The 18,400-nt window shown below is 43.8% G+C and overlaps 1 protein-coding gene across 1 annotated transcript; it reads left to right on the top strand.

Annotated features, from left to right (window-relative positions):
• Nucleotides 1-3,949: 3,949 nt before the first annotated feature.
• On the top strand, nucleotides 3,950-16,621 carry nsrp1 (nuclear speckle splicing regulatory protein 1). Its single transcript, XM_047378795.1, has 7 exons — nucleotides 3,950-4,017; nucleotides 5,683-5,773; nucleotides 5,865-5,921; nucleotides 6,033-6,161; nucleotides 6,307-6,514; nucleotides 15,208-15,310; nucleotides 15,395-16,621. Exons 1-7 carry the CDS (start codon nucleotides 3,998-4,000, stop codon nucleotides 16,218-16,220), a joined length of 1,434 nt encoding a protein of 477 aa, XP_047234751.1. The 5' UTR covers nucleotides 3,950-3,997; the 3' UTR covers nucleotides 16,221-16,621.
• The last annotated feature ends 1,779 nt before the right edge of the window (nucleotides 16,622-18,400 follow it).

The raw sequence follows: 18,400 nt of genomic DNA, 5'->3' as shown, positions 1-18,400 counted from the left end.
TGAAAAGGATGCTGAACAATGCCAAGTCATTAATTGCTAAGGAGGAAATTGCATCGTGCCTTAAGGAATCATGTCTCACATTAAAAGAAGGGAAAACAGCTGTTATGTAACAAACAGTATTATATTAGATGCTTAATGAGTTAAAAAAAAAAAAAAAAAAACACAGATTACTCAAAATTTGAAATGCAATCTGACAAACCTCAAATATGTGAAAAATGCAATCCCTGAAATAGCATCCAGAATCTCTTTAATGGTAAATAGGAAAATGGCCTGCACTTGTACAGTGCTTTATCTAGTCCGAGGACCCCAATGCGCTTAACACTACAATCAGTCATATACAGGTCCTTCTCAAAAAATTAGCATATTGTGATAAAGTTCATTATTTTCCATAATGTCATGATGAAAATTTAACATTCATATATTTTAGATTCATTGCACACTAACTGAAATATTTCAGGTCTTTTATTGTCTTAATACAGATGATTTTGGCATAGAGCTCATGAAAACCCAAAATTCCTATCTCACAAAATTAGCATATCATTAAAAGGGTCTCTAAACGAGCTATGAACCTAATCATCTGAATCAATGAGTTAACTAAACACCTGCAAAAGATTCCTGAGGCCTTTAAAACTCCCAGCCTGGTTCATCACTCAAAACCCCAATCATGGGTAAGACTGCCGACCTGACTGCTGTCCAGAAGGCCACTATTGACACCCTCAAGCAAGAGGGTAAGACACAGAAAGAAATTTCTGAACGAATAGGCTGTTCCCAGAGTGCTGTATCAAGGCACCTCAGTGGGAAGTGTGGGAAGGAAAACGTGTGGCAGAAAACGCTGCACAACGAGAAGAGGTGACCGGACCCTGAGGAAGATTGTGGAGAAGGGCCGATTCCAGACCTTGGGGGACCTGCGGAAGCAGTGGACTGAGTCTGGAGTAGAAACATCCAGAGCCACCGTGCACAGGCGTGTGCAGAAAATGGGCTACAGGTGCCGCATTCCCCAGACCTGGGCTACAGAGAAGCAGCACTGGACTGTTGCTCAGTGGTCCAAAGTGCTTTTTTTGGATGAAAGTAAATTCTGCATGTCATTCGGAAATCAAGGTGCCAGAGTCTGGAGGAAGACTGGGGAGAAGGAAATGCCAAAATGCCAGAAGTCCAGTGTCAAGTACCCACAGTCAGTGATGGTCTGGGGTGCCGTGTCAGCTGCTGGTGTTGGTCCACTGTGTTTTATCAAGGGCAGGGTCAATGCAGCTAGCTATCAGGAGATTTTGGAGCACTTCATGCTTCCATCTGCTGAAAAGCTTTATGGAGATGAAGATTTTGTTTTTCAGCACGACCTGGCACCTGCTCACAGTGCCAAAACCACTGGTAAATGGTTTACTGACCATGGTATCACTGTGCTCAATTGGCCTGCCAACTCTCCTGACCTGAACCCCATAGAGAATCTGTGGGATATTGTGAAGAGAACATTGAGAGACTCAAGACCCAACACTCTGGATGAGCTAAAGGCCGCTATCGAAGCATCCTGGGCCTCCATAAGACCTCAGCAGTGCCACAGGTTGATTGCCTCCATGCCACGCCGCATTGAAGCAGTCATTTCTGCAAAAGGATTCCCGACCAAGTATTGAGTGCATAACTGTACATGATTATTTGAAGGTTGACGTTTGTATTAAAAACACTTTTCTTTTATTGGTCGGATTAAATATGCTAATTTTGTGAGATAGGAATTTTGGGTTTTCATGAGCTGTATGCCAAAATCATCCGTATTAAGACAATAAAAGACCTGAAATATTTCAGTTAGTGTGCAATGAATCTAAAATATATGAATGTTAAATTTTCATCATGACATTATAGAAAATAATGAACTATATCACAATATGCTAATTTTTTGAGAAGGACCTGTACACATACACACACCATGACAGTGGTAAGCTACATTGTAGCCACAGTTGCCCTGAGGCAGACTGACAGAAGCGAGGCTGCCATACAATCAGCTCAAATCTGACCACCATCAGCAGGCAAGACGGGTGAAGTGTCTTGCCTAAGGTAACAAGGACTGAGACGGACGTAGCAGGAGTTTAAACTGGCAACCAACCGGTTACAAGACAAACCTCTACTGCTGCTGCCACCGTCGCCACTGTCTTTTAAATTCAATGTTTTTGTTTAACCGTCTCATTGTATCTCAACTTGGTCAGATGCTATCAAAACAACCCTGAACCTCTCAAATGAATTTACAAACAAGCTTAGAAAAATGTAATCATGTTTGCTGACATATGTTTAGTCTTCAAAATTATTCACAATACTGCACCTCGGACCCTTAAGAATTAAATCTGACTTCTGAACATATAAATACAATGACAGGGTGTAGTATCCCAAGAATAAAAACTGCATTAGGATGATCCGCATTCCCATATGAAGCCATAAAGGCATGAAATAAGCTCCCTGCAGAACTGAAAACATATTCTGTCCTCTTTTCTAGAGGACCAAGAGCAAATTATAGGTTGCCAAACCTGTCAGCATGAAACAAATATAAGTATATAGATTTTGAGAAATGCTTTGTTTAGAACTTTGTACACTTTTGTGTACAAAAGTCATCTTACATCAATCATCTTACATTGCTAAATACAAACTGAAAACTGTGATTGCCTGAAGATGCCCTTGGAAAAGTGTTCATTCTTCTTGATATCTTCACGTCTTGTTAAAAGCATAAACCCCAGGTACTGCCAAAAGATTTCCAATCAGGTTGGGACTTTGACTGGACCACTCTAACACATGGACATGTTTTGATCTAAACCCATTAGATTGTAGCTCTGACTGTAGGTTTAGTGTCAATTCTCTGCTGGAAGGTGAACCATCATCCAGTCTCAAGTCTTTTGCAGCCTGTAACAGTTTTTCTTCTTATACTGTCCCTAGCGTCATCTGTCTTCCCATTAACTCTGATCAGCTTCACTGCCCCTGCTAAATAAAAGCATCCCCACAACATGATGCCATCGCCATCATGTTTCTCTGTGGGGATTATGTATTTATAGTAATGTGCAGTGTTAGTTTTCCACCACACATAATAGTGTTTTGTAGGAATCCCAACAAGTTCAGTTTTGGTCCTGCCTGATCAGAGCACCTTCTTCCTCTTGTTTGCTATGTCCCCTAAGTAGCTGTGGCAAACTACACTCAGGACTTCTTATGTCTCTTTTTCAAAAATGTTTTGTTTTTTTTTCTTGCCAGTTTACAATGAATGACAGAGTTGTGGAGTGAAGACCTAATTACTGTGGACAGATTTTCCCACCAGACCTGTGGATCTGCTCCAGATTTACTGTACTTTGTGTGGGTCTATCAGATAAAATTCTGGCACACCGTGGCTGGAATGTGACAAAATATGGAAAAGACAGCAATTCTTCGATGTCACATAATGAAAAAGTATTTATGATTTTGGTTTAGAGAAATAGCAGTACTTGCACACATGTACCATCCTTTAAAATTTATTTCTAGAAACATATTTTGAAAATACATTGGAGTCCCCTGGTGGTTTCTTAAACTAAACAGGTAAATGAAACTGAACTTTGTAAGATGATTATTTTTTTAGGATTAATGTTGATCAGTAAGCAATAATTTGGAAACAGGTCAGTGAGTTATACCTTGGTGCAATCTCGCCCTCTATTGGTAGCAACAATAATTGTATCACTTCTACCTGTTAAAATAGTTTTAAGATTAGGATATTGAGCTTTATATGATGTGTAATTCTTTTTTAAATCATTAAACATAAAAAATATAATTGAACGACAAATAATCCTTTATGTCAGCATACGTCCTAACTTAAGTCTAACTTAGTGTGACTTCATTGGAGAAAATACAAGACTCAATAATAAAATTTTAGATGGTTATGTTCATATCTTTGTAAAAAAATACTTTGACAGTTTTTGTTTGAAGTCTGGGATCAGTGAAATGATTTTGTGTTATTTGTGTATCGAATCTGCGGAGGTCGATCACAGTCAGCAGGGCAAACATGGCGCTGCCTACAAAACAGTAAGTGACAAACAAGCTAACAAGGCTAAAGCTAAGTGTTTTAATGTTTTTTCTTGTTTGTATTAAAACTACCAGGTGTCGTATCGGATATTTATACGTTTCTAATCATAATACAAGACTGACTGTATTGATCAAAGCGACGGGGTTTTATTGCTGACGTTTAAAGACCGATTAGCGTTATGCTAACCTTCACTAGATTACAATGACTGTTTTTACTAGTAATTAAAACGCGGATTTTTTTTCAACTGGCTAAATTGTAATTTTTTAATTTGAATCGTGTATGTGGTCAGGAAGCGTTAAGCAACCTTAGCATTTTTCAGTATCCCATTAGCACTGTGAAGCGATGCATTTAACTGCCAGTTTTGCCACAAAACTGGTATAAAACCCAAAGCATTGAAACGTTTGTGTTTCCCATGGTGCTCGCCAGGGTCTGTTTGAACAAATACAATGTGCCACCTTATATTCTTAGTTGATTGCTGATAGCGTTGTCAAGCTGTGCTGCACGGAAATGTCTTCTAAAAACATAAATATGTCTACATCTGAATTAATGCCCAGAGCTGTTTACGTGTGGGGTTACATTTGAAGTGTTCTTTCTTAGGAGGGTCTTAATTATACACACATAAATTAAGATAATCTTAAAAACAAGAAGTGGGCGCACAAATGTATAGATTTATCCCCACTGATATTTAATACCTCTAATGTTGGGTTAAATGTATCTTGTATGTTTGGTTATTTTTTTTTTTTTTGCCATAAACCAGGCCCTGTCCTCATTCTGGCTGGATATCAGAAAAGTGTTAAGTTTACCCTGGTTGGTATCCTGGCATGGCTTTTAAGTATTGTCCACATTTCTCCAGGAGGGTTGAGGTCAGGGCCATTCCAAAAGCTTAATATCATCCTGTTTTATTCATACCAAAATCAGTTTTAATGTGTGTTTGGGATCATTGTACTATTGGATCACCCAATTGTGTCTGAGTTCCAACTATCTAGCTGGTGACGTGAAGCAAAGTAAAAAATTTAGAGGTATTCCGCCTTCTTCATTATTTGCTCCACTTTCTACAACGCACCAGTACCATTAGCAGCAAAACACATCCAGAGAATGATGCTGCCACCACAATGCTTGGCAGTACAGTGTTCCTTGGTCCAAAAGTCTCACCTTTGTCCCTGCAAACATACCTCCATGTCATTGTGGCCAAATAACCAAATTTATGTCTCGTCTGACCATAGAACTTTTCTCCAGGGTTTATTCGGCTCATTCGTGTGGGCAGTAGATAATTACAGTCAAGCTTGAAGATAATGATTTTGAAACAGGCGCTTCTTTTTTCTTTGGCATCTTGTCAGTGCATGTGGATAGTGACAGCGGATTTTCCTGCTTCCAGTTTGTACAAGGCTTAAGACTTGGTTATTTCTGGACTGTTTCTGAACATCATGACCAATTTCCTTTCAGCCCACTACACTGTTCTCCTAACTACAATCTTTAAGGTTCTTCATGTAGAAAAGCAATGTTTCCAATAAGTATCCTGTATACAACACACTGTTGATATGAAACGTTAAGTAAAATTTGTTTATCCTTTTATCACGACCAGTTTTTGCTTATAATTAACACTTCATGTAAACACAAATCTCAGGGCAGAGTTTAATAAACCTCGTTGTTGTCTGTGTTTTCAGGTACGGGCTTATCTTGCCCCAGAAGAAGGGAGGGTCAAAAACCGCAATCCTGCCAAAACCCTCAGTGTTCGGAGATGACTCCGATGACGAAGTGGGTAAACCTTAGGGTTGAATATGTGCCATCAATGTTGGGAGACTGAAAAAGTTATTTTGAACACAAAATCTCATGTTTCATTCTTCAGACTTCAGTTGGGGAGACTCTGCAGAAGGAGGCTATCAAAAAGAAGATGATGAAGCAGGTGAGATAAAGAAAGTATTTCATTTGTTGGTTTTGTTAAGCATGTATCTTCTGCAATTTGTTTTTCCAGGTCTTTATTCATTTTTCTCTCTCCCCTCGTTTTTGTCTACAGACTCGTTTAGAGATGCAGAAGGCCCTGGAGCAGGACAGCACCGTTTACGACTACGATGCGGTCTACGAAGACATGCAAAAGCAGAAACACGAGAGCAACAAAAAAGTCCTGGAAGGAGCTGACAAAAGGGTAAATTCAGTTATTAAACACTATATGATGCATGTAGCTCCTTTGATTATAGTGGTTCTCTAATTCCAGTGTTGCTGCGTGAAAAATGAACCATAAGGCAAAACATTTTGTCTTTTCATTTTTTTTGTTTTTTTTTTGGTTACAGCCCAAATATATCCACCAGTTAATGAAAGCGGTGGAGGAGCGAAAGAAAGAACAGGAGCGGAGAGATGAGCGGAAGATTCAGAAGGAGAGGGAGGCAGAGGGGGAGAAGTTTGCTGATAAAGAGGCCTACGTTACCTCGGCCTACAAGAAGAAACTGGAGGAGCAGAAGGAGGAAGAGGAGAGAGAGAGAAGACAGGCAGAGATAGAAGGTTAGACCAATGTTTTCCATCTGCGTATTCAAACTATCTGCTCTAAATTACCTGTTGCTGAGTTTAAATGAAACAGAACACAGTTCATTTTTTATATTTTGCTCATATTTATTTTAAAAAGGTCAAAAAAATCACAGTTTCATATTGAAAAGCTAAAAATTACAACATATAGTCATTTTGTTTGTGAAGAAAGAGATGGAAAGGGAGGCAATATTAAAGTTGCATGACAAAAAAACAAAAAAGCCACTGAATATCTGCAGGTCAGTGCTGTGCAAAAATAAACCATTCTAAAAAAAATGATATGCAAACAAATTTTAAATTTTAAGATTAACTGGAAAACAGTACGGTCAATTTATTGGGTAACAAGCCAGATACAGTGCTCCCCCACACACTTACTTACCAGCACCCCTGGTAGGAAAAGTTGTTTAAATGCCTTACATTGATTTAATTTTTTATTGCAGTAGCACAACCCAAACATTTGTTCAGTTTTTTTTTTTCTTTTTTACAAAATCATCTTTATTAGTGTCCGTTGTAAAAAAAATCCTAAAAAATAAATATGACATTAATTTCTTATTTGTACTTTGATGCTTATTAACCTCTTGTAACCCAAGGTAACACTCTGGAGATTCAATCAGAAGTGTAAATATCTCATTAACAGCTGTTGTTTCAGAGAATAATGAGGATGGCGCAAAGAAAAAAATGATAAATGTTTCCCTTGCCAGAATTTTTCCTGCATTGTACAGTATATAAACCTTTTAGAAAGATCATGAGGAAGGCTACAAACTTTAGAAAACCCTAAATCCACTTGTGGACATTACCTGTGCATAGTTTCAAGCAGCTGAGGTAAACTAAAGCAAAGTTACAGAGGTTTTAGTAAAGACATTCGTAGGCATTTTTCCTTTTGGACACATTTTGGCACAATTTGGCACCATCTGCGAAAGTGGGGATTTCTTGTGTTTTTACTTGAAAAATGTAATAAACTACTTTTTACATGTCTAAAACAGCCTGTTATTGATTTTTCAGTTTTTATTATCCACATTTATTTTTTAATAATTTTAAATAGAACAAGAAAATGCTATGTTGAATCATACTGGAGCACATTTATTGAACAGGAAGCACCAGCATAAAAAAAAAAGAATCAGAATCAGCTTTATTGCCAAGTTCGTGCATACAAACAAGGAATTTGACTCCGGTACACTTTGCTCTTTTGTTCTGTTTTTGCATTACAGAATATACAAATTTACAATTTACAATGTACAATATACACATATCTAATAAAAAAGGTGCATTTGCAACATCTGTATGCTGTTGTTTGGTACTCTATTGAATGTTCATCAGAGAAACAGCCTGCGGGAAGAAACTGTCTCTGTGGCGGCTGGTTTTAGTGAACAATGCTCTGTAGCGGCGGCCTGAAGGTAAAACTCTAAACAGTTTATGTGCAGGGTGTGTGGGGTCTGCAGAGATTTTAGCTGCTCTTTTTCTGACCCTAGACCTGTATAAGTCCTGGATGGAGGGAAGGTCAGCCCTGATTATTCTCTCTGCAGTCCTGATTATTTGTTGCAGTCTGGACCTGTCCTGTTTTGTGGATGATCCAAACCACACTGAGATGGATGAAAACAGGACAGATTGAATGATGGCAGTGTAGAAGATGACCAGCAGCTCCTGTGGAAGGTTGAACTTCTTGAGTTGCCTCAGGAAGTACAGTCTCTGCTGGGCCTTCTTTCGAACAGTGTCTATGTGTGAGGACCATCTCAGGTCCTCAGAGATGGTGGTTCTTAAGAACCTGAAGTGGTCCACGGCCGATACAGTGCCCCCAATTCCATACTCCAGGAGTATGGAATTGGGGGCCCTTTAGTAGGGGCCATCCGATCTCTGTATAAGCGCAGCAGTAGTTTGGTTCGCATTGCCGGCACTAAGTCGGACCTGTTCCCGGTGCATGTTGGACTCTGGCAGGGCTTTTATGGACAGGATTTCTAGACGCAGCCAAGGGCCGGAGGGTGTCTGGTTTGGGGACCAGAGGATTTCTTCTCTTCTTTTTGCAGATGACGTGGTCCTGCTGGCCCCCTCTAGCCAAGACCTACATCATGCGCTGGGGCGGTGCGCAGCCGAGTGTGAAGCGGCTGGGATGAAGATCAGCTCCTCCAAGTCCGAGGCCATGGTTCTCGACCGGAAAAGGGTGACTTGTCCTCTTCAGGTTGGAGGGGAGTTCCTGCCTCAAGTGGAGGAGTTTAAGTTTCTCTGGGTCTTGTTCATGAGTGAGGGAAGAATGGAGCGGGAGATCGACAGACGGATCGGTGCGGCTGCCACAGTAATGGGGGCGCTGTGCCGGTCCGTTGTGGTGAAAAGAGAGCTGAGCCGAAAAGCGAAGCTCTCGATTTACCGGTCGGTCTACGTTCCTACCCTCACCTATGGCCATGAACTTTGGGTCATGACCGAAAGAACAAGATCTCGGATACAAGCGGCTGAAATGAGCTTCCTCCGTAGGGTGGCCGGGCACTCCCTTAGAGATAGGGTGAGGAGCTCGGCCATCTGGGAGAGGCTCGGAGTAGAGCCGCTGCTCCTCCACATCGAGAGGAGCCAGGCACGTCCCACTGGGAGGAGGCCCAGGGGACGGCCCAGGACACGCTGGAGGGACTATGTCTCTCGGCTGGCCTGGGAACGCCTTGGGCTCCCCCCGGAGGAGCTGGAGGAGGTGTCTGGGGAGAGGGACGTCTGGGCGTCTCTGCTGCCCCCGCAACCCGGTCCCGGATAAAGCGCAAGACGATGACGACTAAAATTACATACCTTTCAAGCGGCACAACTGCATAATCCAGCTCATCAATGATCTTACCGGGATAAATAAGCTCTTCGTCTTCAGATGATGAATCTTCTACACAGTCTTCAGTACCGCAGTCCATTGTAATTAGGTCCAAAGCTTCAGCGATAATGTAGAACTTTGTGCGGGAAGCCATTGTGTTCCAAAAACAAAGACTCGAACACGTGAAATGAGAACCACAGCACATAAACAACCAGAGGTAGGAAGATCCGGTGCGTAACAGCTGTAGCGACTGCGGCTTGCGTTACAGCGTACTCAATGTTTACATAACAACCTACATTACGCATGCCAATAACTCGAGTTTGGATTGGCCGAATTGCACAAATGACTTCTCCTTTTCATCCTTAGAGCCAGTAGAATAAGGTTATCTCCACGTCTTTCACATCAATCCCACCAATCAGGAAGCAGAGGCTGAGACGTCCAGTGAATCCATTTTGTAGAGTGCGTTTACTTCCTGCATTTTTCTGATTCAACTGCTTGTAGTTTTAACTGTGTTTGGTGTTCATAGAAATTGTTTATATCAGCTTTTAGCCAAGAGTCTGATGTTTCAGAGGATACCACACATGTCTATGTTAGGCGACATCTCGTACTCGTACTCGTCGTCTTCCGCTTTATCCGGACCGGGTCGCGGGGGCAGCAGACTCAACAGAGACGCCCAGACGTCCCTCTCTCCAGACACCTCCTCCAGTTCCTCCAGGGGGAGCCCAAGGCGTTCCCAGGCCAGCGGAGAGACATAGTCCCTCCAGCGTGTCCTGGGCCGTCCCCTGGGCCTCCTCCCGGTGGGATGTGCCTGGAACACCACCCAAGGAAGGCGTCCAGGAGGCATCCGGTATAGATGCCCGAGCCACCTCAACTGGCTCCTCTCAATGTGGAGGAGCAGCGGCTCTACTCCGAGCCCCTCCCGGATGGCCGAGCTCCTCACCCTATCTCTAAGGGAGTGCCCGGCCACCCTACGGAGGAAGCTCATTTCAGCCGCTTGTATCCGGGATCTCGTTCTTTCGGTCATGACCCAAAGTTCATGGCCATAAGTGAGGGTAGGAACGTACACCGACCAGTAAATTGAGAGCTTTGCTTTTCGGCTCAGCTCTCTCTTCACCACAACGGACCGGCACAGCGCCCCCATTACTGTGGCAGCCGCACCGATCCGTCTGTCAATCTCCCGCTCCATTCTTCCCTCACTCATGAACAAGACCCCGAGATACTTAAACTCCTCCACTTGAGGCAGGAACTCCCCTCCAACCGGAAGAGGACAAGCCACCCTTTTCCGGTCGAGAACCATGGCCTTGGACTTGGAGGAGCTGATCCTCATCCCAGCTGCTTCACACTCGGCTGCGAACCGCCACAGCGCATGCTGTAGGTCTTGGCTAGAGGGGGCCAGCAGGACCACGTCATCTGCAAAAAGAAGAGACGAAATCCACTGGTCCCCAAACCCGACCCCCTCCGGCCCTTGGCTGCGTCTAGAAATCTTGTCCATAAAAGTTATGAACAGGACCGGTGACAAAGGGCAGCCCTGCCGGAGTCCAACATGCACTGGGAACAGGTCCGACTTAGTGCCGGCAATGCGGACCAAACTCCTGCTCTGCTCGTACAGGGACCGGATGGCCCCTAGTAAAGGGCCCCCGATTCCATACTCCTGGAGCACCCCCCACAGGGCATCACGAGGGACACAGTTGAATGCCTTCTCCGGGTCCACAAAACACATGTGAACCGGTTGGGCAAACTCCCATGAACCCTCGAGCACCCTGTAGAGGGTATAGAGCTGGTCCAGTGTTCCACGGCCGGGACGAAAACCACACTGCTCCTCCTGAAGCCGAGGTTCGACTATCGGTCGGACTCTCCTCTCCAATACCCTGGCGTAGGCCTTACCAGGGAGGCTGAGGAGTGTGATCCCCCTGTAGTTGGAACACACCCTCCGGTCCCCCTTCTTATGAAGGGGGACCACCACCCCAGTCTGCCAGTCCAGAGGCACTGTCCCCGACCGCCACGCAATGTTGAAGAGACGTGTCAACCATGACAGCCCTACAACATCCAGAGACTTGAGGTACTCAGGGCGGATCTCATCCACCCCCGAAGCCTTGCCAACGCGGAGCTTTTTAACCACCTCGGTGACTTCAGCCTGGGTGATGAAAGAGTCCGACCCCGAGTCCCCAGCCTCTGTTTCCACCACGGAATGCGTGATGGCAGGATTGAGGAGATCCTCGAAGTACTCCTTCCACCGCCCGATAATGTCCTCAGTCGAGGTCAGCAGTCTCCCGCCCCCACTATAAACAGTGTTGGCGAAGCACTGCTTTCCCCTCCTGAGGCGACGGACGGTTTGCCAGAATCGCTTCGAGGCCAACCGGTAGTCCTTCTCCATGGCCTCACCGAACTCCTCCCAGGCCCGTGTTTTTGCCTCTGCCACAGCCCGGGCCGCAGCAGGCTTGGCCTCACGGTACCCGTCAGACGCCTCAGGAGTCCCACAAGCCAACCACAGCCGATAGGACTCCTTCTTCAGCTTAACAGCATCCCTTACTGCCGGTGTCCACCACCGGGTTCTGGGATTGCCGCCGCGACAGGCACCGCAGACCTTACGGCCACAGCTACGGGCAGCAGCATCGACAATAGATGCGGAGAACATGGTTCACTCGGACTCTATGTCTCCAACATCCCCCGGGATCTGGTCGAAGCTCTCCCAGAGGTGGGAGTTGAATACATCCCTGGCCGAGGGCTCCGCCAGACGTTCCCAGCAGATCCTCACTATGCGCTTGGGCCTGCCAAGACTGACTGGCTTTCTCCTCCTCCAGCGGATCCAACTCACCACCAGGTGATGATCAGTGGACAGCTCAGCCCCTCTCTTCACCCGAGTGTCCAAAACATGTGGCCGAAGATCTGATGATACGACAACAAAGTCGATCATCGACCTCCTGCCTAGGGTGTCCTGGTGCCAAGTCCACTGATGGACACCCTTATGTTTGAACATGGTGTTCGTTATGGACAAACCGTGACTAGCACAGAAGTCCAATAACAAAACACCACTCGGATTCAGATCGGGGAGGCCATTCCTCCCGATCATGCCTCTCCAGGTGTCACTGTCGTTTCCCACGTGGGCGTTGAAGTCCCCCAGCAGAATAATGGAGTCCCCGGGAGGGGCACTATCCAGCACCCCCGACAGAGACGCCAAGAAGGCCGGGTACTCCGCACTGCCACTCGGCCCGTAGGCTGAAATGATAGTCAGAGACCTCTCCCCAACCCGAAGGCGCAGGGATACGACCCTCTCATCCACTAGGGTAAACCCCAACACGAGACGGCTGAGCTGGGGGGCAACAAGCAAACCCACACCAGCCCGCCGCCTCTCCCCGCGGGCCACTCCAGAGTAGAACAGAGTCCAACCCCTCTCAAGGAGATGGGTTCCAGAGCCCACGCTGTGCGTGGAGGCAAGCCCGACTATTTCTAGTCAATATCTCTCGACCTCCCGCACAAGCTCAGGCTCCTTCCTCCCCAGCGAGGTGACATTCCACGTCTCTAGAGCCAGCCTAAGCATCCGGGGATCGGGCCGCTGAGGTCTCCACCTTCGTCCGCCACCCAATCCTCTTTGCACCAGTCCCTCACGGTTCCCCCTGCAGGTGGTGGGCCCACTGGGGGATGGCCTCGCGTCTCTCATTCGGGCTTGGCCCGGCCGGGTCCCGCGAGGAGCAACCCGGCCACCAGGCGCTCTCCGACGAGTCCCGACCCCAGGCCTGGCTCCAGGGTGGGACCCCGGCTCTGCCGTACCGGGCGACGTCACGTGCCTCGATATTTTTTTCTTCACATGTAGACATGTTTAAGTAGACATGTGTCTTCTTAAACATAGTTTAAGGGTGTATTCACACCAGGAAAGTCCTTTGGTCCGCTTATTGTTCCGGACCAAAAGCTAACTTTTATTTTTTTCATTTGTTGCGGTTTGTTTTCACGTTGTACTTTTTGTAAGTGAACTATTACTTGTAAACAAAGCCACGCGGGTGACGATCATTGTTCCCATTGGACAGAAATGATGGGGGCGGGACAGAGCACAGACCTGGAAATAGAGGAAAACAGCTGTAGACGTGCACATCTGTTCTGCATATTTGTGACGGTATTAAAGCTGCAATATTATTGTGGGAGTCAAGAGCAGCTCATTCAACACAGATTGAGACGTTACATTCATAATTTTCGAACCCCGTCGGAGAATGCGTGCTGAACGCCAACGTTATCTACGTGCCTTGTCCCACAACAAGCCAGTAGCGTTGCTAAGCAACGCACAGCTTATCAGGTATGATTACCTTACAACACACACCTTTGCTACCAGCTATGGTGGTTTTTATGTCCAAAGAGACATACACCTTTTGTAGTTGGTTCGGATCGGGGCCGGTTTGTATTCCAACCATAAGGGAACCGCACCACAGTCCGTTTGGAAGCGGACCAAGACCACCTCAAACAGTGGGTCTCGGTCCGGTTGTTTGATCCGGACCTGGGTTCGCTTGAGTGTATTCACACCTGCACAAAAGGTCCGGACCAAGGGGGGAAAACAAACTCTGGTCCGTTTAAAGCGGACCAAATGTGACAAGTGTGAATACACCCTAAGGGGCTTAAGAGGTTAAATGTAATCAGTGTCTACAAATATTTAATTAGTGATCCATTACCTCCCGTTTCTCTGGATTATAAACTTAACATGACACAAAAGGGTCGCTTCCTCTCAGCCATGCTTCAAAATGGGAAAGACAAGAGAACATGTGATTTAAATAAGGCAGATGTGTTGGGCCTAAGAAGTCCTTGCCTAAACATCTGGAACTGTGACAAACAAGGCAGGACGAGAAGGTTTGTTTTTCTACCACACACAGTGAGAAGGATTGAAAAAATCTCATAATCAAATTTTTTTTCCCAGATTAGGCTAATGCAATAAAATTATTTATTTAAGATCATATTTTCTTTTTCTCCAAACCCTACTTTGCAGCCATGGTCTCTGGCATGTTTTGACATATACTAAAAGCACTTAGTACTTATAACTCATCTCTAAGCAAATACTTTAACAATGGGATTATAAAACATGATAATAACAATAAAGCATGATTTTTAATATTAGTATGTCAGTCCACTGAAACATATATCCATGTGCTGTACAGAATCTGTACAATACTTGGTCAGGGCTTCTTTCCGTGAAATATTTCATCACTGCAGCATGGAATGGTGATCAGTCTGTGGCTCTGCTGAGGTGTTAAAGAAACCCACGTTGATGTATTAGTGGTCTTCAGCTCATCTGCTGTGATTTCTTCCATTCTCCTCTATAGAATACTACATAGATTTTCTGCTGCTGGGACCTTGATTTTCTAATAAAATACAAACTTCACTTTTATCTGAAAAGAGGAATGTGGACCTAAAGATCTTAAATGGACATTTGCTTCACAATCCCCTTAAGGCAACAGGTTTTCCCTGTTGCCCCTTTTTTCTACTGCAGTTTTTCCTTCCACTCAACCTTCCATTATGCTTAAATATAGCACTCTGTGAATAGCCAGCTTCTTCAGCAATGTCAGCAGTAAACCAGATGATCGATTAGGCCACTGCAAGCCATAACATAACATTTCTATCTTTTTTTAATTGGTTTCGTATAATATTTTATTTCTGGGAAAGTACATTTTTGTTTTTATTTACTCTGATCCATGATCATCACTATTAAACAAAGTTAACGCTAGGAATATTTGCGTAATGAATCAATATGAGTTTCACTATGTGAACTGATTTGCTAAAATGAATAAACTTTTCCAAGATATTCTTGTTTATTGTGATGCACCTTAGTATTGAAACTGTAAGAGTTTGGACTGTTGTGCAAAATTTCAATTTTATGTAAGAGAGGATAATTTTTTTTATATGTATCTTTTCCATTCAGCTGCTCTGGACGTGAGGAAACAGAAAGATCTGAGCGGCTTCTATCGCCACCTGCTGAATCAGACTGTTGGAGAGGAGGAGATCCCAGATCGCTCAGCAAACAAGTTAGTTTATCTCAGTTAAAACAGTATAATTTTCAAATCTTTTGGTAATCTTTATCTCTACTAATGTGTTTTTTCAATCCACAGAAATCAACCTTCAGATGCTTCAAAAGAAGCTGAGAGGACCTCGCCTGCCCCTTCTCCTCCATCCCATGAGAACATCCCCACTTCAGGCAGCGACTCTGAGGAGGACCAACAGCCAAAGACTGGATTTAATAAACCAGGCGGAGGCTCGGCTCACTCGAATCGTCAGTACAGGCAGAGGTCACCTTCATCCGGGAGTGGGGCAGAGAAGGAAACGGAGAGAGATGGAGATAGACATAAGAAGAGCCATAAAAACAAAGGGAGAGACAGAGATAGACACCATGGGAGAGAGAGGGATGACAGACATGGAGACAAACGAAGTGACCGCGACAGAAGAAAGGAAAGGGACAGAGATCGAGGTAGAGATGATGACAGAAGCAGAGGCAGGAGGGATTCAGAGAGGGAAGAAAGGCATGGCAAACGTGAAAGAAGTCCTAAAGAAAGGCACGGGAGGAGGGAGAGAAGCTCAAGAGAGAGGGAGCTGGAGAAAAATGGCGAAAAGGAGAAGAGGAGGAATTCAGAAGAAGACAAACGGAAGGACAAGGATCAGGAGGAAGAGAAAGACAGAAGCAAAGAGCCAGAGAGAGAAAAGGCAGAGGTGAAGGAGGAAACAGATGCTGATGATAAGGAGTCAGTCAGTCAGCGTCCAAAGGAAACGGATGATGAACAGAAAAAAGTGGCTGAGGAGAAAGAAGATGAAGCGGAAAAAGCAAACAAGTTTGCAAAGCGCAGCACGGAACACACTGTGAGTTCGGCACGAGATCGCTACATGGCCAGACAGATGGCACGCTCGGCAAATAAGAGCTACATCGAGAAGGAAGAGGACTGAGATTTATCCATGACACGAAAATCATCTCTGTGTTTCACTCGACCTTTATCTCAGTTCATAGGACAAGAATAGTGTTGTTTTAGTGGAGTTTTTCCACAAAAAAACATTGAGAAGAAACTCCTTTAGTCTATATTTCACACTCATTGTATTATCAACCATCCAGTCTGCAGATTTCAGCCAAACCTAAACACAAACATATAATTGTATTTAATTTCCTAAAATACTGTAGAAGTTAGCAAACATGCAACTGAAAAACACAGGCACTTCAGACTGTCCTCAGATGAATGCGTTCGATAGACATGTTGGAAAATATCGTAAAACAGTAACTTTTTGTTCATTCACATTTATTTTTATCTCTTCTATGCTGTGGGTGATAAGTTCATTAAATAATTTCTGCTTCAGTCTTCTGCTTCCTGAATGCTCTCAGGTTCGCTTGTGTGCAAGAAAGATATTTACAGATGAACTCAACAAAATGCTGCGGAGTGAATAGCATTCATAGAACAGGTCATCAATTCTTTGAAAACATAACATATTTATTATCCAAAGTATGCGTGTCAGATATGGTGTTGATTACATTTTGTGGACAGGTGTGAGTGATTTGAACAAAGGTATACAAATGAATTTATGAACAGACCGTAATTTTTAGTTTGTTAAATCTTTACCAGTATGCAGCAACCTCCACATTTAGAAATGTGATAGAAATGTGTAGAAAACAGCCTTCAGATCATCTTTACTCAATATTGCACTGAACAATTTAGAAAACTGTAACATTTCATATGGTTACATTTGTGAACATAACTTGTGGCACAGTTATTGGTTCCCATGCTGACTACTCTTTTTCAAGATGACAGCACTTAGTCTTCTGAAACATTTTGCAAGGGGTGGAGCAATCATAGAAAGGGATCTATGATCTTTATTTATTCTATGCACGATCTGCTGATCCTTTAGAGAATTATTCTCTTTTCAGCTCACACCGCTTGCTTCTTACAGGATTCAGACCTGGGTACTGAGATGACTGTGGAAGAAAGGGGATTTTTGTGCTGGTCAAAAATATCCTGGTATTTCAAATCCTGGTATTTCAGAAAGGTTTGTGATGCCGTTCAGTCAAACGGTGTCTAGTGGTTGTTATGGAGACCTGATTACCTAAATAATTTTTTTACTTGGTCATGTGCTACTAAATGAAAAGACAATTTTTTTTTTTTTTTACACATCTCAAGGAGAAACTAGAATAAATTGTAGAAAAGAAAAACTGATACCTTTACTAATACGTTACACACATGCTGAAACAAGACATGGATAAAATGATTGTAATATCAGCAACTCAATGGGTGGTCAGTTCAGGAGAACATCCAGAAGTAGATAACCAGCACTCTTATCTTTCAGTAATGTGGCTGAGGTGGACGTGTTTCGGCTAAAAGTCATCGGAAGCAAATTTGTAGATGACAGACATGGTTCTCAAACAATTCAAATATTGTGAAAAAGTTAAACATGGTAAACTCATGGTGTCACTAATCATCTAATTAACTCAAAACACCTGCAAAGATTTCTCAATGGATGGACTGAGGCAGGGTCAGAGCATCAAGAGTCACACACAGACGAATCATTCACATGAGATACAAACGTCACATTCCTCGTGTCAAGCTGCTCCTGAACCAGAGACAGGATCAAATCTGCAAGGAGTTTGCATGTTCTCCCCGTGGATGTGTGGGTTCTCTCAAGGTGGATGGTTCTGTAAGACACTACTAAAAAAAAGTTAATACAGGTCCTTCTCAAAATATTAGCATATTGTGATAAAGTTCATTATTTTCCATAATGTCATGATGAAAATTTAACATTCATATATTTTAGATTCATTGCACACTAAGTGAAATATTTCAGGTCTTTTATTGTCTTAATATGGATGATTTTGGCATACACCTCATGAAAACCCAAAATTCCTATCTCACAAAATTAGCATATTTCATCCGACCAATAAAAAAAAAGTGTTTTTAATACAAAAAACGTCAACCTTCAAATAATCATGTACAGTTATGCACTCAATACTTGGCCGGGAATCCTTTGGCAGAAATGACTGCTTCAATGCGGCGTGGCATGGAGGCAATCAGCCTGTGGCACTGCTGAGGTCTTATGGAGGCCCAGGATGCTTCGATAGCGGCCTTTAGCTCATCCAGAGTGTTGGG

This window comes from Girardinichthys multiradiatus, chromosome 11 (assembly GCF_021462225.1).
Source record: "Girardinichthys multiradiatus isolate DD_20200921_A chromosome 11, DD_fGirMul_XY1, whole genome shotgun sequence".
NCBI classification, from domain to species: domain Eukaryota; kingdom Metazoa; phylum Chordata; class Actinopteri; order Cyprinodontiformes; family Goodeidae; genus Girardinichthys; species Girardinichthys multiradiatus.
This window is presented reverse-complemented; position numbering and strand designations above follow the sequence as displayed.

What these genes read in the sequence shown, in the direction of transcription:
- nsrp1 (XM_047378795.1), top strand. Translation starts at nt 3,998, where the DNA reads ATGGCGCTGCCTACAAAACA. An exon ending in TGGAAGGAGCTGACAAAAGG is followed by an intron (nt 6,162 to 6,306) that starts GTAAATTCAGTT and finishes TTTTGGTTACAG; the next exon opens with CCCAAATATATCCACCAGTT. An exon ending in AAGACAGGCAGAGATAGAAG is followed by an intron (nt 6,515 to 15,207) that starts GTTAGACCAATG and finishes TTTTCCATTCAG; the next exon opens with CTGCTCTGGACGTGAGGAAA.